This window comes from Convolutriloba macropyga, chromosome 12, assembly GCF_964194025.1.
Source record: "Convolutriloba macropyga chromosome 12, txConMacr16.3, whole genome shotgun sequence".
NCBI lineage: Eukaryota > Metazoa > Xenacoelomorpha > Acoela > Convolutidae > Convolutriloba > Convolutriloba macropyga.
In genome coordinates this window covers 51692369-51715881 of record NC_134479.1, presented here as the reverse complement: position 1 = coordinate 51715881, position 23513 = coordinate 51692369, and the positions used below count along the sequence as shown (strand labels likewise).

The window sequence follows — 23513 nt, the reverse complement described above, 5'->3', positions numbered from 1 at the left end:
TTTTGCCTTAATCGTTTTGGATAAATGATTGGAGGCAACCATTTGTCTGATAGATACACGGACGTGAGTATGTCGAATAGGCAAATTAACAAATAAAAGGGCGTCTAAAAATTAGGATATATGACAACGAAGTCAGCTTCAACTAAACGCTTCATCCGGAGATTTGATCAGATTGGACAATTTTACCCTTTTTTTTGGAAGTTCTCAGAGCACATACCACAAATAAAGGCGCCTGCCAGGTTACCACATCAAATAGCGGAATTTTTTGTCAAGAGTTTAAATACATTTCTATTTCTCGCATAACCAGTTGTGCTTGAGGCAGTCTAACTTGAAGCAGTTACGCGAGATGGTAGAAGAGCAAAAACACTGAGAACCACCCAAATTATGACTCGAGACATTCAATTAGTCTCACAAACGCTCATTGGCTGGCGGTGCTTAAAAATTGGGTAGTTCTTTTTTTCATTCAAGTAAACTTTCAACAAAGCCCTTTGGTTTTTCATCGCCCGATGCTTTCGTCCAAAGCGCCATGCTTTTTGGCAACATTCAGCAATCAAATAGGGAAGATACACAATTAGCGCTTCTGCTCAAATCTTTAGTCCCCGAATATTTGGCATATGAAGACAAGTTGCACTGAAGACAGGTCAGAAGCAAGCACAGAAACTTGGAACAGAAATCCCTCAAAATTACAGCACACAGCGAAATGATGTTTTCGCAACTGTCTTAGCACACGGGTTTTTGTTCTAGGCAGTTCAAGGCCACAGGGAAAAAAATTCTTTAAAAATGATATAATACGGAATTTGTTTTTTTTTTCATGTTTAAGTCTAGAAATCATATTCGGTTTGATGGAAAATAGGCGCTTATGGTGTATCAATATTAAACAGACCACTTCCCAACCATGTTAGCAAAAATGTTTAGAAACGTTGTTTTTCGCTGAGACCATATTTGGTTGTTTTGCGTGTAGCTCTTTTGAATTCATATTTCTCGTGAGCTGCATTTTAGGATAGTTTAGATGTGCCAGGTCCAAAAACTGCTCCCTGGGTGCTCAAGGTTAGCATCAGCCATTGGATGTTTTCAGAGCACATACCACAAATAAAGGCGTTTGCCAGGATATCACATCATGTAGCGAAATGTTCTGTCAAGAACTTAAATACATTTCTATTTCTCGCATAACCAGTTTTAAATGATCAGTGGAATTGTTGGGTCAAAAATTGCGGTTACTGAAATAACTCGAGGGATGTCTTACTTCAGCTGATCTGCTAGCTGGTCAAACTGCAGTTCCAGCATTGAAACACTCATCACTGACATAGTTGCTTGAGCAGTTTTAACCCGGATGAAAATAAACTCTATCTGGGTCCAACTTGAAGCAGTTAGGCGAGATGGTAGAAGAGCAAAAACACTGAGAACCACCCAATTTATGACTCGATACATTCAATTAGTCTCACAAACGCTCATTGGCTGGCGGTGCTTAAAAATTGGGTAGTTCTTTTTTTTCATTCAAGGAAACTTTCAACAAAGTCCTTTGGTTTTTTATCGCCCGAAGCTTTCGTTCAAAGCGCCATGCTTTAGGCAAAGTTCAGCAACCAAATGTAAATGACTACAATTTAACAATGCGATCAAATGACCAAGCACTTTGTTAATGATTTTGTTGCCATGCTTGAGCGATCCCGACTCACGATCACATTGTCATCGTTTTAATCCGATTTCAACCCGAGCCAATTAGAAGAATACTCTTCAAATGGCGTAATTGCATTTAATTGATGAGACCGAGGAGATTCGTCGAAATGGTCAACCAGGCTCGATTCATGGCTTACCTAATTCTGTATCATACTAAATAGGGAAGATACACAATTTTTTTCATACTGTTTTCAGTAATTTCGAAAGACCTCAAAAGAAACAAAGCCTTAATCAATGCTGAAGTTTGTCTAAGGCAGATTTGTCTTCTTCTGGACCAAAGCTGTGTATTGGTATATGCTGGTGGTTTTAAAGCACAATTAGCGCTTCTGCTCAAATCTTTAGTCCCCGAATATTTGGCATATGAAGACAAGTTGCACTGAAGACAGGTCAGAAGCAAGCACAGAAACTTGGAACAGAAATCCCTCAAAATTACAGCACACAGCGAAATGATGTATTCGCAACTGTCTTAGCACACGGGTTTTTGTTCTAGGCAGTTCAAGGCCACAGGGAAAAAAATTCTTTAAAAAAGATATACTACGGAATTTGTTTTTTTTTCATGTTTAAGTCTAGAAATCCTATTCGTTTTGATGGAAAATAGGCGCTTATAGTGTATCAATGTTCAACAGACCACTGCCCAACCATCATAGCAAAAAGGTTCAGAAATGTTGTTTTTCGCTGAGATCATATTTGGTTGTTTTGCGTGTAGCTCTTTTGAATGCATGTTTCTAGTGAGCTGCATTTCAGGATAATTTAGATGTGCCAGGTCCGAAAAATGCTCTCTGGGAGCTCAATGTTAGAATCAGCCATGAACATAATGACACCATTTTTCGACGGTTATAAATGGTTGTTTCATGTTTTGCATATGCGCGGATCGTGGTTCAGCTTCATTTTAGAAGTTTGCTCTAAGAATCCCGTTTGTACCAATCAAAATTGACTTTGATATAACGACTGTTCAGTAATGAGTTTGTAACGCGCTGCAAATTTGAAACATTTCTCAGGTTATAGAACACCAAGATAAGCATTTTTTTCATGTGTGGCCGTAATGTAAACCGTTCGAAAGCATACATTTAATATTTAAATCATTTACTACACATACCGTGAAAATCTTCATATTTTTTGGGATCTAAAAGATTTTCAACCCTTTTCCTCTCACTGTAATGTGATTTTCAGTTTTTGAGCAGACGATTGCAATTTTTAATCGTTAACGTGCCAGCTGAGTATTATAACTGCAGAACTATAGGAGCGTCAACAGTTACTGCAAACCTTATGGAATAAAACCAACGCCCTAGTATTGTCAACAGATTATTTCGTCAGTTGCAAGTCTGTAATCTGGAACAGACCTTGACATCCATGAAAGCGTACGAAGTGTAAAATTTTCTGGTTCATTGCAGAACGGTCTGTTGTCTACTAGGATTTGCATTTAAATTCATTTTAGGGTTAAGCCGGAGGGAAATTTTGAACTCAGTAAATGTTATGGAGCAGACTCAACCTTAATTTTTACATATACATGGACCTGGGAACTGCCCGAACATCTGTTTATTTGAGAAGCAGAGCATTTCATTAAACACTGCCTCGGCCATTTAGTGGCAGTTTTTTCCAAAGAGTAACGAATTTTCCACAGCCGATGAGCACCATTGCAAACCATTAGGTTTGTGCAAAAAATTGGGGATGATCTTTGCGACGCTTTTGGGGTTCCCTTATGTTGCCATTTGGCAGCCATGTTGCTGCCATGTTGCATACTGAATTCCTGCTTCTGAATTTATACTGAATTCATACTGAATTCATACTGAATTCATACTGATTTCATACTGAGTTGCATACTGAATTCATGCTGAATTCCTTTATGTTGCCATTTTGCATACTGATTTCCGGCTTCAGATGCTCTGCTGTTTATTAGGTCGTCAACTTTTGCTTTTATTCTTGAACCAACTATTTATTTCTGGTGGGTTAGTTGGCTTATGTGCACTGATTGGTCTAACCCAACGCTTCCATGCAAGGGTATGAAAAGACCGTTGGTCGACTTATGAAAAGACTTTAGGTCGTCCATTACTACACTCTAAAAAATGTATAGCTAAATTTAATTGAACAGTGTGCAGGTAAAGCCACGTGCAGGTAAAATTTACCTGCACAATTTTCTCCGGAATTGCTCACCTGCACATTATTCAGATAATTTACCTGCACTTTTGTGATTTTAATGTATCAATTTGAAGCAAAATTTTTACAGGAAAGGTCGACAAGGTAGGGAAATACCCCCTAGGTCAACTCTATACGTCTTTTCATAAAGTCGACCTCTCAACTGGGTTGAAGTCATGAGCGAGCGTGACTTCTTCATACTGTGTGGTAGTTTGTGTACTGTATTATATATTGAAAAGTGAAGATTTTTGGATTTATCACTATCTGGCAATTTCACTAGTATAAAGCTAACAAGATTGTCCAATTTCGAGCACTTACGTGTGTGTGCGCCCAAATTCTACTCGAAATCAAATTGCAATCCTCAAACACCCGAACCAAGTCATCGATCGATCTTTACGTGTTACTCGGCCGGCTTGTGTCTTTTAGAAACTTTGTTCAGCGCTCGTACTTGCTCCTGAGCTGTGAAAAATTCCCAACGTGTCCTCTTTAATACCTTTCCTGATAAGGCCAACTTAAAGATAGAAGTTTGTTAAACGACTTTTCCGTAACATTTCTACGTGATATGGAATTTTATTCGCTACGTTTTAATTTTATGCAATCCTGATACAATTATTTTCTCTGAAAAATAATTTCTCAGAAAAAGCGGCTGAAGTTGTTGAATTTTTATACTTTTTTAAGACAAAGATAAGATAACCTTGATATTCTTTTACGAAATATTTTTTGTGTTTGCGCTAGATTAATTTTGGGCTAGTTTCTATTCGCAAATGACTTTTTCTAAATGACTTTTTTTTCTAAATGACTTTTTTTCTGAATGACTTTTTTCTAAATGACTTTTTCTGACTTTTTCTGAATGACAATGCTTTCAAATTATTCAAGTTATTGTACTTGGTTTTATCATCAAGTCAAAGTCTCAACTAGGAAACGACATTGCCATGTTGAAATTATCAAGGAAGCCAAGCATCTTATCAGACAAAAAAGACTCCATTCTTCCACTGTGCGAGCACGACTATGAGGGTTTTCAGCTGGCGGTATGTGGAATGGGGTATGTTAATAAAACTACACGGGAAGACGCTGATGTTCTGCAAGAGTTAAAAGTTGATTCCTTGTCTCAAGAAAACTGCCCGTCCAGTTAGTACAATTTTATTGTCTAGTAACGTTTCGGGCACAATAAGCCTTTTTGAAGAGTGAATAAATTTTTTCCATTGAGTGAATGCAGAACAAGTTATAATCAAAGGCGTTAGACATAAACCGCTAGTCCAGAACTTGACTTATGAAAAGACCCAAATAATTTAGTAGGGCGTGGAGATGTTCAATATTGACCAAAATTAAACCAGTTAAGGTCAAGCAAAAGTCTCTTCACAGGAATTTTTGGCCGAGTTTGGTTTTTCATGAGCCGAAAAAAGTCATTTAGTCATTTCATAGGCATTTTGGGTAAATTATGGTATTTTCATGGGTCGCAAAAGTCTTTTTTATCAGTCTGCTTTTCTGCAAATTTGGAAAAATTTGTGTTTTGTTTGCTGCTGCTGCACACAATGATACAGGGACGGGTTAAAGCTAAACAGCATTGCTCTACTGCAGTCCAACTTAAAACACTCACGTGCACATTTTAAAATGCCGAAAGTCTGCAGTGCCAGAAGTCAAAATACCAGAAGTCGCTACTTAGTCGGAAGTCGAATTCCGTTGACTGTCGTCATTTTAAAACGTGCGTGTTTTGTGTTTTAAGCATGGTTAAGTGACTCTGAAGAAGTCACTTCGAAATTCTGACTTAATATCTCAAACTACTTCCCGGTTCTCGATAAACGCCAGAAGTTCTCAGTGACTTCAAGCAGAGTCACTTAACCATTACTTAAAACGCAGTTGGAAAACTGCCAAAGGTCTTCCGAAAATCTGCAAGTCCTAAGATAAAACAGTTATCGCAGCTATTTTATATCACCGCATTACTTGATCGAATGAACCAGGATTTTTCATGTTGATGACCTTCTTCGCATTAACCTTGATGATAACCAGGCGTTATTCAGTTGTTTTCCCTACTAAAATTTTGAATTTGGATTTTAAAATATATTTTTGCGACAGATTGATGGTTCTTCATGATCGCTAAAGATGAAGGGGCATAAATGCTGAATACTTTAGAAGAAATAGTGAGCAATCAAATTGCACTTAAAATTTTTGAGGCAACATGAAGACTCATGAAAAAACGTTTCCTCGACCGATAATGTGACATCGAATTTGACCTGGTAAGGAAGACCAATGAAAAAGTTTTTGAAGTATGGTTGACTTTGCTCTACTCATTTGTTCTCAAAAGCTTTGGTCGAGGAACGATCCAGAGCACGAGTTCCCAACAAGTCCCCGAAAAACTACTGCTTTACATGTTTCAGTCAAGCCAATGTCCAGGGTGACAAAACCACGGGTCGAGCACAACTCTAGCGTAACATTTTGAGTCGAGCAAATGTTCAGAAAGACAAAATTTAAGTCGAACAAAAGCCCAGGTGGTCAAAGAAGTCTGGCAGAGTTCTTGTCCTTGTCATGGATCCTTTGGGTTCAGCATGGTCAAATCGTACCCAAATTTGATCTAGCATAATGTTTTCCTTGATCAAGTTCCAGACTGGGCAAGTGACTATTCATAATCATAAAAAAATTCAACAGTTGATCAATTTAGGTCTTTTACCCAAGTTTTACTGTTGACCAGATTTCAAAAAAAATCTAGTAATTACCAATCTTAATACCAGTACAAAGAGTAACTTTCGGCAAACATTTAATCTGTGGCCTCAGATGTGTGGCCTCAACGAGATAATTTGAGTTTTGTTTTCTTAACTATTAGCTGATCAATTGATTTTTCCGATAAATTTTCAGGATTGATGTCTAATAGATCAACAATTACAAAAAAGATGTCTATAATTAGCCGGACTTTAGAAATCTAAAATTAGAATTTCATAGAGTAATATTCATAGTTTTATAATTTTTATTAAAAAAATTTGATGATGGATGTCAAAAAAACTGTCCAATCTTTTCCTACGTTGGGAAAAATTTCGTTAGAAAAATAAGTGACTCAAGTTTTTTTTTACAGGCATGCCATTTACATTTGCCAAACTTAATGGATCAATTGACCCCCGTCATTTCAGTTTTCCTAATCAAGAATTGCTTATGATTGTTTTGTTTAAAGTTTAAAAACCTTAATAAAGTGTTCAATTTCCGTGACATTCCTTTTTATCGTTGTTTGTTTTACCAACCGTTTTTAACCAAAGATCACTAACAATCCTCATCATAGAGACTCTACTTTTTAGTGCCTTTATTTGTTGTTGTACAAAAAGGTTGTTCCCAAATTTTTACTGACGCGGATAGCGATTTTTTTCCCGGAAGCTTAGGAAGTGAGTGAAAGTGACAAAAAAATTTTTGGTCGAGGAAAAGTGCAGAGCAAAAGTTCCCCACAAGACCGAGCAAAACTACAGCTTTACTTTTTTTGGAAGAGCCAATGTCCAGGGTGACAAAATCCGGGGTCGAGCAAAACTCTAGGGTAACATTTTGGGTCAAGCAAATGTCGAGATTGACAAAATTTAAGTCAAACAAAAGCCCAGGTGGTTAATAAAGTCTGGCAAAGATTGTTTGGTTAAGCATGGTCAAGTCGTACCCAATTTTGATCTAGCATAGTGTTTTCCTTGATCAAGTTCTAGACTGGGCAAGTGACTTTTCAGAATCCTTAAAAAAATCAATGATTGACCAATTTAGGTCTTCTAACCTAGAGTTACTTTGAACAGATTGAAAAAAAATTTAATAATTGCCAAATTGAATACCAAAACAAAGAGGGACTTTCGGCATACATTTAATATGTGGCCTCAAAAGAGCTAATTTCAGTTTTGTACTCTTAGCGATAAGCTGATCAATTGGTTTTTGCGATAAATTTTCAAGCTTGATGTCTAATACGTCAGCAATTACAAAAAAGATGTCCATAATCAGCCGGAGTTTAAAAGTTTAAATATAGAATTTAAAAAAAATATTGAAATTTTTTTTTGAAATTTTTGAAAAATTTTGTCAGAAAAAAACGTGAATCAAGTTTATTTCCAGGCTTTCTCCAAAGTTAAAGGATTAATTGACCTCCGTCATTTAAGTTTTCATAATCAAGGGTTGCTTATGATTATTATGTTTAAAAACATTAATAAACTCTTCAATTTCCGTAACAAAATTTCCTGAAAATTTGGTACATGACTTTTATTTTTATCGTGGTTTGTTTTGCCAACAGTTTTAGTCCTAAAGTCGCTAACAATCCTCCTCATAGAGACTCCAATTTTTGAATGCTCGAAATGTTTCTTGTACAAAATAGTTGTTCCCAATTTTTACTGATTCGGATAGCAATTTTTGTGGTTTTGAGCGAGCAAAAAAACCAGAAGCTTAGGAAGCGAGTGAACTTGGATCAAAATCTTCCACTGAACAGATATGAATCAGCTGGTTTTCTTCACGCTAGAACAGAGCGAGAAAAAATGTGCAAGAAAAAAATTACAGGGCATGCAAAAATTGTTCACATGCGAGTAATGGTAAATATATGAATTGAGATTGCGACCAAAGAGCGACACACACCTTGAGTCCGAAGTTCTTGATTCCCATATTTACAATTACTAAATTAATTGCCTTTCCAACAAACATCTACATGTTTCACTTGGCATCTAGCGCGCTAGATTCATATACTTACAAATGATCAACAAACCGTATAGATTTATAAAAAAGAATAAAAAACAACCAGTATTACAATTTTAACAAAACACTAAAATCTAAGCACAAGCAAGCTCGATAATTTTTCTTGAAAAGAATTTACAAAAAAACAAAAAATTCCCAAACAATTGGTTGATTTAAAAAACTTGAAAAACGCAAAAAATCACCATGCTGAAATCATTTTGAATTTCATGGCTTTCCTGAAGAAAAAACCATGAAAGAATAAGTGGTTTCCTATGTTTGCTCCCAGTTAGCTCATTGTATTTACTCGCGGGAGGTTATAGTTGTTTTTTCTCCTTAAAAGAAGGCATTCAAAACACTCAGAGACAAAAGAAAGGAAATTTTTTTATTGGGCTTTACGAGCTATCAAACTCTATTGGAAAGATTCTGACTGATTTCTTAGTTGAATTCATTAATCTTGTTTCACTCTCAAATTTAGATGAGGATCTGAGGAAAGTTAAGGACACTTTTCAAATTAAACAAAAGAACAGATAGATTACGATAGACTCTTTTTGGATATAATTTTTTTTCTGTTTCTCCTGACATTTTTCGACCTGGCCAGTTTATACATTATTTGGGCGTTTAAAACGCAATCTTTTTAAAAATCTGATTGGTGAAGAAATTTTGTGGGGTCATTGGGGGTTTGAGACAAAAGAAGACCTCGAGTATCCAAAGTTAGTGTTTTATTTGAGTATAACAAAAGTTTACAATGTAAACAGCTAATGATCTGATTTGCATAAATTTCAGCAATGTAGTTAAACCGGTTGTCGCTAGTTTTTGCTTGATTTTTTTCTGAAGGTATTGATTTTTTCCATATCACAAAATTTTTTTTGAACAACCAAGTTCTACAGTATGCTATTCGCTCAAAATCAGGGGTAACTATACTAAAACACTTGAAAAAATATTTCGTCTACTTTTTTTTGAAAAGAAAGTTCCACCTAAACAGACGACAAACTATTTTTTGTTGCCGCATTGCACATCAGCTTACAAAATAATTCACTTATCATTTGCTTTGACAGAAAAATAGGCTACTATATTAAAACATTATCAGGAAAAAGAATGGCTTCCGTTGAAACATTTTACTTTTTGAGAAATCATTCTCCCAAATAGCTAACTGACCAAAAAACACTGCAATGGTACACAAAGTTCCCCCCGTTTAATTCAAAAATCAGACATTTTCCGACTAACGTGCAAAACTATTGTTTTGTATCGGTGCTAATGTTCAAACATTATTTTCTTGAACATCATTTTCCAACACCAGAAAATCAGATTGAAATTTAAAAAAAATGAAAGCAGCATAATGAAACGTCTCGTCTCTTTCTGGTGGCTGTTTAAAAATATTCCACCTGCAGCTTGATTTCAATCTTTTTTTGTTGGAAATCTTAATAACTAAATTTTTTATCAACGAGTTTTTACAAAACAACAATGTTAATAATTTTATTGGACTCATTGAACGATAATGGTATACACAAGAATAATTTCATCGTATAGAAGTGAACAAAGAATTAAAAACACTTTTGATACAGTAGAGATTTTTCTGCTTGTTGCACTAACTTTCGCAGCTCCTCATTTTAAGCTATCATATAGTTAATTAGTTTCTTTGCATGCTGGAAGTTTTTCCAAAACTCAGCCCGTGGAAAAGTGAAAAATTTTCTTCATAACAAAGTTTTGAAATTTTAAAATTAAAAATTTCTTGTTCAATTAAAAACTGAAATTAATAAGTTTTGTCAAATTGTTGGATCCATATTTATCACAATTTCATTGTTCTGATTATTACTTTGTATAAAATAAATCTCATAGAATCGGGAGTTGCCTTTCAGAAAGAAGGCATATTTGGTTTCCATGACATCATTAATCGAAAACAAGAAAAGACAACAAGATTTTAATGCAAAATGTGGTGTCATTTGAAAAACATTAGCAAAAGAGATGTGACGATTTTGGGTTGTCTTCGATATTTCTTCTGTACCAAACACTCCATTATCAACACCCTAGCAAACTAAACTTGTTGTTTTTGTGTATTTGAGTTACTTGACGAAATAGCGAAGATGATTTTGAGGGTAAAATGTTTGGCACCATCAACCACTCATAGATGTCAAGTACTATTAGCCACTCACAAGCGCTTTATCAGGTATCATTAACAAAAAGTGTTGTATGAACGCATTGCATCCAAATGCGGTCTTTTTCTGTAGTTTTTTAAACGTTATTTTACAAACAGGAGGTTTAGATTGTATTTGGTGCTGTTTTCTTGCAATCTAAAAATTGGATTGTATCGACAATATACTTTTTTTTACAATTCATAGAAGTTGAATTGTATTTGGGAGCTGCCTTTTTAGGACTTAAAGAAGTATATTATAGGTGTCTCTTTCTTTATCAATTTTTTTGATGTGATTTCCGAAGCAGGAAAAGAAAAAGTTGAAAAAATTAGAGCAGTTTGGCTGTTTAGGCAAATTGAAGAGCGGATTGAAAACGGATTGTTTTTTTATTGTCTGTATCACTGCTGCGAAGAAAGCAAACAAATGAGGAGTGAAAAAATTCCTAGGAGAGCGATTTTTTTTGTTGTTCACAAGCGTTTTAAATAATTTTTACGCAATATTTTTTGAATTTGATTCTGATAGTTTAGTATGTTTAGATTTGTATTGTTACAGAGTATATTGTTTTTGGTATTAAACTTTTGTTAAATGTCTATTTTGATTTTTTGAGACACTTTTGCCAATTTTAGGCGAGTTTTAGCTATTTTTTGCCTGTTGTTTTGTTTTACTGCTTTAGGTGGTATTTGAAACGTAGCCGATTGCCTCAGGAAAGTTTAGGTACCAACTGGTTATAGTTTTGTTGGTATTGACTCATTGAACGATGATGGTATATACAACAAACATTTCATCTTATAGAAGGGAACAAAGAATTAAAAACACTTTTGATGGAGTAGAGATTTTTCTGCTTGTTGCACTTACTTTCGCAGTTCCTCATTTTAAGCTATCATATAGTTAATTAGTTTCTTTGCATGCTGGAAGTTTTTCCAAAACTCAGTCTGTGGAAAAGTGAAACATTTTCTTCATAAAATTTTTGAAATTTTAAACTTTAAAGTTACTTGTTCAATTAAAAATTGAAATTAAAAAGTTTTGTCAAATTGTTGGATCCATATTTATCACAATTTCATTGTTCTGATTATTACTTTGTATTGATTCTGATAGTTTAGTATGTTTAGATTTGCATTGTTACATAGTTGAATGTTTTTGGTATTAAACTTTTGTTAAATGCCTATTTTGATTTTTTGAGACACTTTTGCCAATTTTTAGGCGAGTTTTAGCTATTTTTTGCCTGTTGCTTTGTTTTACTGCTTCAGGAAAGTTTGAGTACAAACTGGTTATAGTTTTGTTGGTATTCCACATTTTTACCAGGTCTCAAGACGAATGAAGATCTAGAGTATCCAAGTTCGTGTTTTATTTAAAAATAATTATCCAAAGCCAATGAAACAAAATTAAAAGAGAAAATGAGACAAAAACTCAACATCATAGACCTCAAAAAATTCTTACAGACTAGTATAACGAAATATAGCGGATATAATGAAAACATCTATTGATCTGAATTGCAAAAATAATTCAGCAATTTAGTAAAGCCCGTGTTCGCTAGTTGATGCTCTTCTCTTGATCTATTATTGAGCGATTATAAAGTAATTGAGTTTTTCTATCTCGCAGAAAATTTTATGAACAACCAAACTGAATGATATGCTATTTGCGCATGTTCTGGGTTAACTTCACTAAAACATGGCAAAATTTTTGTTTTTATTATTTCATATTGAACATTTACATTGATAAAACGTTACAACTAACTTATTATTTTGCGAAAAAAACAATTTTGTGTAAGAAGTTCTACCAATTTTTTGAGACAAATGTTCCCACTGAAAGTACAACAAACTTTTTTGTTGCCACTTAGTACATCAACTAACAAGATAATACGCGTATCTTTTGTTTGGACATAAAATAAGCTACTGTAAAATTTTTGTCAGGGAAAGAATGGTTTCCGGTGAAAAATTTAGTTTATTTGACAAATCACTCTACCTTCCAAATTTGCTAATAGACCAAAAAACACTTCAATAAGGCACAAAGTTTCCACTGTCTGATTTATAAAGCAGACACTCTTTGACTAACGCGCAAAACTATTGTTTTGTGGCGACGCTAATGTTCAAACCTTAATTTCTTAAACATCCTTCTCCTGCACCATGCAACTTGATTTCCTTCATGTTTTTTAATGGAAATTTTGATAAATAAATTTTGTATCAATGATTTTTTTACAAAACAATAATGTTATTTTTTACAACAAACATTTCATCTTAGAGAAGAGAACAAAAAATGTGAAAAAAAAGTTTGAAAAAGTTGAGTTTTCTCTACTTGTTGCGTTAACATTCGCAGTTCCTCGTTTTAAGCTATCATATAGTTCATTAGTTTCCTTGCTTGCTGGCGTTTATTTAAAAATCAGTCCGTAGAAATGTAAATAATTTTCTTTAAAAAATAAGTTCAAAAATTTAACCCTAAAAATACTTGTTCATTCAATTTTTGAAAACAGAAAACTTAGTCAAGTTGTTGGATCCTCATTTATCACGATCTAATTGTTCTGAATATCACTACCCAGGTTTTGGTCCAGACCCAAATTGAACTATGATCAGACCCAATTGAGCGCACACCCCTGTGTTCCCAGACCGAAATTACAGGGTCTGGAAAGCGGTTCGAGCGCACAATAGTCTGGACCATGGTCTGATTTCGGTCTGATCAGAGGTCAATTCGGTCTGGACGGTCTGATCATAGTCTTTATAGTCTGGACCATGGTCTGGGTTCGGTGTGACCAGAGGCAAATTCGGTCTGGAAGGTCTGATCAAAGTTTTTATAGTCTGGACCATGGTCTGGGTTCGGTCTGATCAGAGGTCAATTCGGTCTGGAAGGTCTGATTTCGAGTGCATTATTTTTTCAATTTTTTTGTTTTTTTTTATTGAGGGATGTTGTCTCTGCCAAGAGGCAACAATAAAGCAGCGTTCCGACCAGAGACTCATCTAAAGTCCGATGACTCTGATCAGAAACAAGGAGTCCAGCTGATAGCAAATGCCGGTCCCCGCAAGAGGAAATTTTGATTAAGTGAAGACCACGACGTTTCTTGTGGAAAGCTGTCTAAGTTCATCCATTGAGTCCGAAAAATGAACTAAGGGGTACGGTAAATAAAATTTTTTTCTCAACAGTTAGGTTTTGTTTTCATTAGCAATATTTTCAGAATTGGCTTTTCCTTAGATGATTTTAATACTGCAAACACCAGTTTTTATGAAATGAATATATTATAGCAAAATTAAGAGATTTGTTTATAATTAAAATCTTGCTCTGATCAGACTAATTTGAGCGCACTTGAGTCTGATCATAGTCTGATTAAGGTCTGTGCAATGGTCTGAAATTGAGTCTGGACCATGGTCTGAAGATGGTCTGATCATAATCTGTTTATAGTCTGGACAATGGTCTGAATTTGGGTCTGATCATAAGCGCACTATAGTCTGGACAGTGTCTGGGTTCGGTCTGATCAGAGGACATTTTGGTCTGGAAAGTCTGATCAGAGATCATTTTGGTCTGGAAGGTCTGATCAGAGGTAACTTCGGTCTGGAAAGTCTGATCAGAGGTCATTTCAGTCTGCATCGTCTGATCATAGCTCAATTTGGGTCTGGACCTAAACCTGGGTATGACTTTCTCATTGACTTGGAAGTTGGCTTACAAAAGGAGGGCATGTTTGGTTTACAATACTCTTAATGTTTGGTGACATCACTCTTCGATAAGTTTTCAGCTCTCTTCGATTTTCTTCTGAACCAGACACTACTTTAATGACAACATACCAGATGAACTTGTTGTTTTCGAGTCTTTGAGTTACTTGACGAAATAGCGAAGATGTTTTTGTGGGTAAAATGTTTGCTACCATCCACCACTCACAGATGTCAAGTACCATTAGCCACTCACGCGCGTTTTATCAGTATCATTAAAAAAGACCGTGTTGTGTAAAAACATTTCATCCAAATGCGACCAATTTCTATAGTTTTAATTTTTTTTTACAAACCGAAGAATTAGATGGTAGTCGGTGCTGCCTTTTTACAATCTAAGAGTTGGGTCGTATCGATATTTTGTCTTTTTACAATCCAAAGAGTTTGTAAAGAGTTTTTTCTTACGACTCAAAGTGGAGTATTATAGAAATCTCTTTTTTAAAACAAAATTTGCTGGAGTACATTTCAAAGCAGGAAAAGAAACACGTTAAAAGAATTGGAGTGATTTGGCTGCTGAGAAAAATTGAAGAGCGGATAGAAAAGAGATTGGTTTTTGTATATACACCGTTGTGGAGAAAGTGAAAAACTGAGGAGTGAGAAAAGAATTTCTAATCAAGCTATCCTTTTGGTTCAAAAACATTTAAAAAAGAATGTGTATTTTTTAAATTTGGTTTTGATAGTTCAGTGGTTTTAGAATCGCTTTGTAACAGGTTAAAGGTTTTTGGTGATCAATTTGTGTTTTACGCTTTATTTGCTTTTTAAAACAGTTTTGCCGATTTGTAGGCGAATTTTTGCTATTTTTTGCCTGTTGTTTTGTTTAACTGCTTTAGGTTGGATTTGATAGAGAGCCGATTACTTGAGGAAAATTTAGGTACCAAATAGTTACAGTTTTGTCGGTATATTAGATATTTTGTATGAAATATGACAAAGAATTGAAAATTTAATCAAATTTTCCTTTTTTGCAGTACTCCGTTTTTTAACAATGTTAAACAAAGAATCTTAGCCTATTTTGAGCTGCAATGTGTTTTCCAATTATTTCAAAAATCTAATTTGCTACAAGGAACTTATCGTTGGCTTTGTGTGCCCTTCTTTTTTTAAAAAAAAAACCTTGTAATTTTTTTCTAATTTTTTTCATGTTCTTTTTAAGAGTTTCTTTTTTTGCGAATTTACTTCGAATATTATGATAATTCTCATGAGTGTTTTTTTGTAAAATTTGGTTGATGTTTTTTAGTGTTTTTGGCGGAAAAGGCTCTTCGTGTTTTTTCTGGAGTTCTTCCGGCTAGGTTTTTCGTAAAGATCTGATCACACATTTTTATAATTTTTAAGATCAAGTTGAAAAAGTAAATGATGTTTTTGTGTTTAAATTACTTATTATTTAAATTTTAGTTTTGATTACAATTAAGATAGTCTTTTCTCGTCTTTGATACTCACTGCTATCAGAAATTAATTATTTGACAGGGTGCGTTTTGGCAAAGACATCTACGAGCAGCTTCTGGAATTCTTCCGGCTATGTTTTCAAGATCTGTTCACAATTTTTCCTGATTTTTGAAGTCAAATTAGACTAGTAACTTTGGCGACTACGAAACAGAAAGTGGAGCAAAAAAACGGGAGATTTTGCAGCTTGAAATGCGAGAAAGTGTGATAACTTACATAACTTACAATTGAATTTTGATCAGAACAGCCATTATTACCACCAACCCAATTCTGTGATTTTTTTCCTCATTGTCTTGTTTCAGACATGTCCGATGCTGATGGCAGCATTGGAAGTGTTATTTGCATGATGGCTTCTAACGAAGTGGCTGGTGGCGTTTGCTCAGGGGACTCCGGTAAATGCAATTTCATCAAAAATAATGTCAAAAAACTGATTATAAACTATTTTTTGTAATGCTGTATCATGTTGTCATCAATGGATGAAAAATTTGAGGCAAATTCTTTAAAAAAGAAGAGTTAAGAGAGCAGTAGTGTGTCAATCATAATGCATAGATGTGCACGACAAAAACTGTCCAATAACTCAGCTATTCAATAATTCACGTTTCGATATATGAAAAAATTACGTACTTCTGTAAAAAAAATTGATAATATAGAATTCTGTTTTTTGAGGTATCGAGTAGAGTAAGTGTTTGATTGAAGCTGCGCCGAAGATGATTTTATTCAGATAATAGCGATAGTCAAAAACAAGCAAACTTTTGGAGCGAAAACAAGCAAAGAAGGAAAACTTTCGAGTTATTGGAAAGTTGATTAGTTGATAGCCATTATTGGACAATTTGTCATGTACATTTGTTAAAAAAAAAATAATCGGATAATTCGGTGACATTTTCTGATAGAAAGAAACCAGTCAATTTGGCTTATTTTTGCTCTGTTTGAATGTTCATTTCTGACTGCCTGATCAAAATAATCGGGCTGTGAGAACTGCTTAAATACGGCTGGAAAAACTGCACATAAAAACTTGATTTCCTTATAAGCAACATAAGCAGGAACAAATTGTAAAAGAAATCTGTTTTCATTAAAACGGTGGCAAATACCGGTAGGTTTTGGTTCCCTTTGGAAATGTTTTCAGGGCTTATTCAGAAGTAGAAGTTGTATATTTGGTTAGGAGAAAAACCATACCTGCTAAAAGATCTTTTATTTCATAATTTATTTACATTTACGACCAATAAAATTCAGTTTGATTTACCACTAGTCAGAATTTAAGCGACCGTCAAAAGAAGGTCACTAATAAATTTCAAAATTTCAGCTTACTGCTGTTTTTATCCAGTCAGAGGGGGGGCTGAATCATTCAAGATATTTCACAATGAAAGTTTTGCATTAATTTGGACATCAGATTTTGTTATTAGATGATGATATCAAAATGAAAAGAGGATTTTGAGAAGCATGAATTACTTGAGGTTCACAGTGATCAAGTTTATAAGTACTTTGTATTAGTAAATATTACCTTTCTTCTCGATTAGAAAAGTAACCAGGTCAGTAATAGCGTCTATTTTTAATTCCAATGAGATTAATTTGTAAGGTAGACCCTAGTTGTGCTGTTTTACTGCCGTATGAGATATAGAGTCAGGGCTACTGAGCTTTGCGCGCAAAGTAGACTGACCTAGCTCTCTCTGACTAACAGGCTCTGTAGAATACTGGAGATAAAGATCAATAATAACTGCGTTAAGAATATTCAGCATCGGATTCAACGGTAACCAGATAATGCAGATTAGGATTAAAAGAATTTTCTCAGTCTGTGTTTGGTAATTAATACACATTCTGCATTTTGTAATTTCGACTTATGCACCCATCCGGGGTTAAGAGCTTTAAGTTTTAACTTTGTCTGAGTAATTTTAGACCAGAGAAAAAGAAGGAGAACTGTGTTCCTAATTCTTTAATTAGAGCGAAGAAATATCGTGGAGCAGAAAAAAAACTTGCATAGGATGAAAAAAATCACAAAAAATAATGAAAAAGAAATAAATAGTGTTAGAGTTTTTCTGGGGAAAGCCGAACAAGGACGCGAGATCGATGTTTTGCAGAAATGGGACTGTGGCCAACTTCGGTTCCTGTATTCACAATCCGAATCATGATCTGTCTATTGCGGAAGGTTTCTAGGGGTTGAAGTACACATCACAATGCGGGATTTACGACGTCCTTTTTTACTTAATGTGGCTCTTTGTTTACAAGTTCAATGTTTCTCCATAGGCGATAAATGGGAACAAGTGTATTGCAATACATACATCTTGTGATGGCCCCTGCTGCACTTTTTGTGGTGGCCTCTGATGTAGAAATCCAAACTGCGGATAAATGGAGACCCAAAAACACCTCTTGTCGACGCTTCTGGTAGACGCGAACGGGGGCGTGTCACTTGTAGAGATGGTGTTCAGGTAGTCTTTAGCACAATCGGTCAACGCTTAAAAATTTGGACGTGCGCCGAAATATCTCATTGAATAGTGTATTCAGAGGAAAAAACACAAGACAGAGGAAGGTCTCGATCACGTCCCTCCAACATTTATTGGTTTTCCAACTGACCGATCGTACTTTTCACTGAAGTGTGTTTAACTGTAGCACTCAGGGAGTGTAGCAAACAATTGATAATCCAGGAACGTGAGAAATCTGCTCAATGTTGATTTCAAGGAGATTAGTTAGCTGGTGATTGAAATTGGGTCCGGTCGCTCTGTGATTTTCATTTGCAGGGGTGCAAAAGGATTTGGATTTTGCTGTTGTGATGAGGACTTGAACCTCGGTCTGGACTACTTGATGACTAGTACGATCGGGCTGTGGTGCCTAGGTGTTTGTTATTGTTTCTGGGTATGTGGAATCAGAAAGATCAACAGAGATGCCTTGACGGTGATTGCGTACGCCGATGATCGAGTATGCGAACACTTCCAAAGATTATCAACTTGGGACAACTCTCTCTAGATTGATCGGCTCAAGACGCCTCTGCCCAAAAACTAATTGAGAGTGGGAGTTGTTCTATGGAGCCGACCGAGTGCTCTAATTTTGAACTCGTGGATTGTTTGATTCGAAACGTCTCTGGTAATTTATGTGCACGGCCAATCAAGAAAGGAACTCGCATTTTGCGCCAGACGAGAATGAGGAAGATGTGACGGCTGAGAGCAGAAGTTTCAACCACGAAGATTTAGGCGATGTCATAGACTGAGGTTGTGGTGCGGCCTGCGCGGGGACTCGGTTAAATGAACTTTTACCAAAAATAATTTCAACAAACTGATTATAAACTATTTTTTTGTAATGCCGTATGATACTATAATCAATGGATAGAAAAACTTGAGACAAATTATTTAAAAAAGAGATAGGAAAGCAGTGGTGTGTCAATCATAATGCATAGATTCTCATGACAAAAACTGTCCGATAACTCAGCTATTGAATAATTAAACTGTCAAAAAATTCATGTTTCGCTATATGAAAAATTACATACTTCGGTAAAAAAAATTGATAATATAGAATTCTGTTTTTTGAGGTATCGAGTAGAGTAAGTGTTTGATTGAAGCTGTGCCAAAGATGATTTTTTTCCGATAATAGAGATAGCAAACAAGGAAAAATTTCGAGTTATTGGAAAGTTGATCAGTTGATAGTCATTATTGGACAATTTGTCATGTACATTTGTAAAAAATAAAATTCATCGGATAATTTTATGACAATTTCTGATAAAAAGAAACCAGTAAATTTGGCTTATTTTTTCTCTGTTTGAATGTTTTTTTCTGACTGCCTGATCGAAAGAATTGAGCTGTGAGAACTGCTTAAATACGGCTCGAAAAACAGCACATAAAACTTGATTCCCTTATAAGCAACATAAGCAGGAAAAAATTCAGAAAGAAATCTGTTTTCACTAAAACAGTGGCAAATACCGGTAGGTTGTGGTTCCCTTTGGAAATGCTTTCAGGCCTTATTCAGAAGTAGAAAGAAGTAGAATTTGCATATTTGGTTAGGAGAAAAACCTTTCTTGCTAAAAGATATTTTATTTCATAATGTATTTACATATACGATCAATGAAATTCAGTTTGATATACTACTAGTCAGTATTTAAGCGACCATCAAAAGAAGGTCACTAATAAATTTCAGCTTACTGCTGTTTTTTATCCAGTCAGACGGGGGTGCACCATTCAAGAGATTTCACAATGTAAGTTTTGCATTAATTTGGACTTCGGATTTTGTTATTAGATGATGATATTGAGATGAAAAGAGAATTTTGAGCAGCATGTACTACTTGAGGTTCACAGTGATCAAGTTTATAAGTACTTTGTATTATTGAATAATTCCTTTCTTCTTGATTAGAAAAGTAACCTTGTCAGTAATGGCGTGTATTTTTAATTCCAATGAGGTTAATTTGTAAGGCAGACCTTAGTTGTGCTATTTTACAGCCGAAAGAGATATAGAGGCAGGGCTACAGAGTTTTGCGCGCCAAGTAGACTGACCTAGCTCTTTTTGACTACTCGGCTCTGTAAAATACTGGTGATAGAGATCAATAATAACTGCGTTAAGAATAGTCAGCATTGGATTCAATAGTAAACAGATAATGCAGACAAAGAAAATTTTCGACTTATTGGAAAGTTGATCAGTTGATAGTCATTACTGGACAATTTTTCATGTACATTTGTAAAAATTAAAATTCATCGAATAATTTTGTGACATTTTGTGATAAAAAGAAACCAGTCATTTTGGCTTATCTCTGCTCTGTTTGAATGTTCATTTCTGACTGCCTGATCAAAAGAATTGGGCTGTGAGAACTGCTTAAATACGGCTCGAAAAATTGCACATAAAACTTGATTTCCTTATAAGCAACATAAGCAGGAGAAAATTGTAAAAGAAATCTGTTTTCACTAAAACGGTGGCAAATACCGGTAGGCATTTGGTTCCCTTTGGAAATGCTTTCAGGCCTTATTCAGAAGTAGAATTTGTATTTTTGGTTAGGAGAAAAACCTTTCCTGCTTAAAGATCTTTTTTTCATAATGTATTTACATATACGAGCAAAGAAATTCAGTTTGATTTACCATTAGTCAGTATTTACGCGACCATCAAAAGAAGGTCACAAATAAATTTCAGCTTACTGCTATTTTTATGCAGTCAGGGGGGGGGGGCTGAACCATTCAAGAGATATCACAATGAAAGTTTTGCATTAATTTGGACATCAGATTTTGTAATTAAATGATGATATTGAGATGAATAGAGAATTTTGAGGAGCATGAATTACTTGAGGTTCACAGTGAACAAGTTTATAAGTTCTTTGTATTAGTGAATATTACCTTTCTTCTCGATTAGAAAAGTAACCATGTCAGTAATGGCGTGTATTTTTAATTCCAATGAGATCAATTTGTAAGGCAGACCCTAGTTGTGCTATTTTACAGAAGTAAGAGATATAGAATCAGGGCTACTGAGTTTTGCTCGCCAAGTAGACTGACCTAGCTCTCTCTGACTAACCGGCTCTGTAAAATACTGGAGATAAAGATCAATAATAACTGCGTTAAGAATATTCAGCATCGGATTCAACAGTGAACAGATAATGCAGATTAGGATTAAAAGAATTCTCTCAGTCTGTGATTGGTAAATAATACACATTCTCCATTTTTGTAATTTCGACTATTGCATCCATCCGGGGTTAAGAGTTTTGTCCGAAGAGTAGATTGCAGCTGAATTTTTGTTGAATGTGTTGGTCCCGGAGGAGTGAAGTGAGTTGTGTTGTGAGCAAGAGGTGCACATCCTGTCGGTCGTGGAGCCAGTAAGGTTTTCAGTGATAGGGTTTATGGCCAGTGACGTAGACCATGTAGTGAGGATTTGATCTCGGCTGGAGGGAGAGTTGTAGTCTGTGATTCTTTGTTGGTGGTGCATACAGATTGAAACAACTCTTTTGTTAGTATTTTTTATCGAGTATACCAGTCGTCTTTGTGAGAATTTTAGCCCATGTTAAACCTCAATAAACTTCAAATTTTTCTTAGTTATTTTAGACCAGAGAAAAAAGAAGGAAAACTCTTTTCCTAGTTCTTTAATTAGAGCGAAGAATAATCGTGGAGCAAGGAAAAAACTTCCATAGATTGAAAAAAAATCACAAAATAATAATGAAAAGGAAATACATAGTGTTAGATTTTTTCTGGGGAAAGCCAAACAAGGACGCGAGAACGATGGTTTGCAGAAATGGGACTGTGGCCAACTTCGGTTCCTGTATTCACAATCCGAATCACGATTTTGTCTATTGCGGAAGGTTTCTAGATTGCGGGCGACATATGCCGCCAGAGTTCAGGGGTTGAGGAACACATCACAATGGATTTATGACGTCCTTTTTTTAATGTGGCTTTTTGTTTACAAGTTTTTTTTCCCCATTGGCGATAAAGATGGACAATTGTATTGGGATACAAACATCTGGTGATGGCTCCTGCTGCACTTTTTGTGGTGGCCCCTGATGTAGAAATCCAAACTGCGGATAAATGGAGACCCAAATACACCTCTTGTCGACGCTTCTGGTAGACGCAAACGGGGGCGTGTCACTCGTAGACATGGTGTTCAGGTAGTCTTTAGCACAATCGGTCAACGCTTAAAAATTTGGTCGTGCGCCGAAATATCTCATTGAATTGTGGATTCAAAAGAAAAACACAAGACAGAGGAAGGTCTCGATCAAGTCCCTCCAACATTTATTGGTTTTCCAACTGACCGATCGTACTTTTCACTGAAGTGCGTTTGACTATGTACTCAGGGGGTGTAGCAAACAATTGATCATCCAGGGACGTGAGTGTTGCGCTCAATGTTGATTTCAAGGGCCTTAGTCAGTTGGTGATGGAAATTGGCTCGGTCGCTCTGTGATTTTTCATATGCAGGGTTGCAAAAGGTTTTAGATTTTGCTGTTGTGATGAGGACTTGAACCTCGGACTGGACTGCTTGTTGGCCTATGAGAGGAGCCAGGCCTCTGCATGGAGTAGCGTGGCGAGAACAACTGGGGCGTCGTGACTGGAGACGATATTTCAGCTGGCAGAGGACTCTGCATCCAAAGTGAGTGATCCTTCAAGGAGTAGTTCTCCACTGATGATGGATTTTCTTAGGAAGGTGTGTGTGGGGTTTAATTCTACATTTTCAGCGCTAGTACGATCGGGCTGTGGTGCCTAGGTGTTTGTTATTGTTTCTGGGTATGTGGAATCAGAAAGATCAGCAGAGATGCCTAGACCGGTGATTGCGTACGCCGATGATCGTGTATGCGAACACTTCTAAAGATTATCAATTTGGGACAACTCTCTCTAGATTGATCGGCTCAAGACGTCTCTGCCCAAAACCTAATTGAGAGTGGGAGTTGTTCTATGGAGCCGACCGAGTGCTCTTATTTTCAGCTCGTGGATTGTTCGATTCGAGTTGCCTGTGGTAATTTAGATGCACGACCAATCAAGAGAGGAACTCGCATTTTGCGCCAGACGAAAATGAGGAAGATGTGACGGCTGAGAGCAGAAGATTCAACCACGAAGATTTAGGCGATGTTATAGACTGAGGTGCTGGTGCGGCCTGCGCCATAGTGAACAAAGCTCTTGTTTGCTTCTCGTAATTTTATTGTTGTAGTACTCAAAAACTTTACGATTTGTGTTTACTTCAAAATTGAACGTCTTGGAGTTCACATTTCATGGAGATTTCATGGACTGTTTTTCCACTTTGTAATTTATCAGCTCCTAGTTTCTGGTTTGATGTGTTACAAATAGCCAAAACTTTAATAAGAGGTAGCTACTTTGTATGCAAGAAGAAAAAAGCTTGGACAATGCAATCT

The 23513-nt window shown here is 35.7% G+C and overlaps 1 protein-coding gene across 2 annotated transcripts in view; it reads left to right on the top strand.

The window, feature by feature from the left end:
* Nucleotides 1-4628: 4628 nt before the first annotated feature.
* The window catches only part of LOC142350783 (mite allergen Der f 3-like), a 33060-nt gene continuing 14175 nt past the window's right edge, over nt 4629-23513 (top strand). The window contains exons 1-3 of one of the 2 annotated variants that reach the window (XR_012760910.1): nt 4629-4935; nt 16027-16116; nt 22603-23267. Coding sequence is in view for 1 of the 2 variants with exons in the window: in XM_075402738.1 (XP_075258853.1) it covers nt 4740-4935; nt 16027-16116 (286 nt within the window). In the remaining variant the exon portion in view is untranslated. The remainder of the gene's footprint in view (nt 4936-16026; nt 16117-22602; nt 23268-23513) is intronic. The other variant, XM_075402738.1, reaches the window with a different exon arrangement.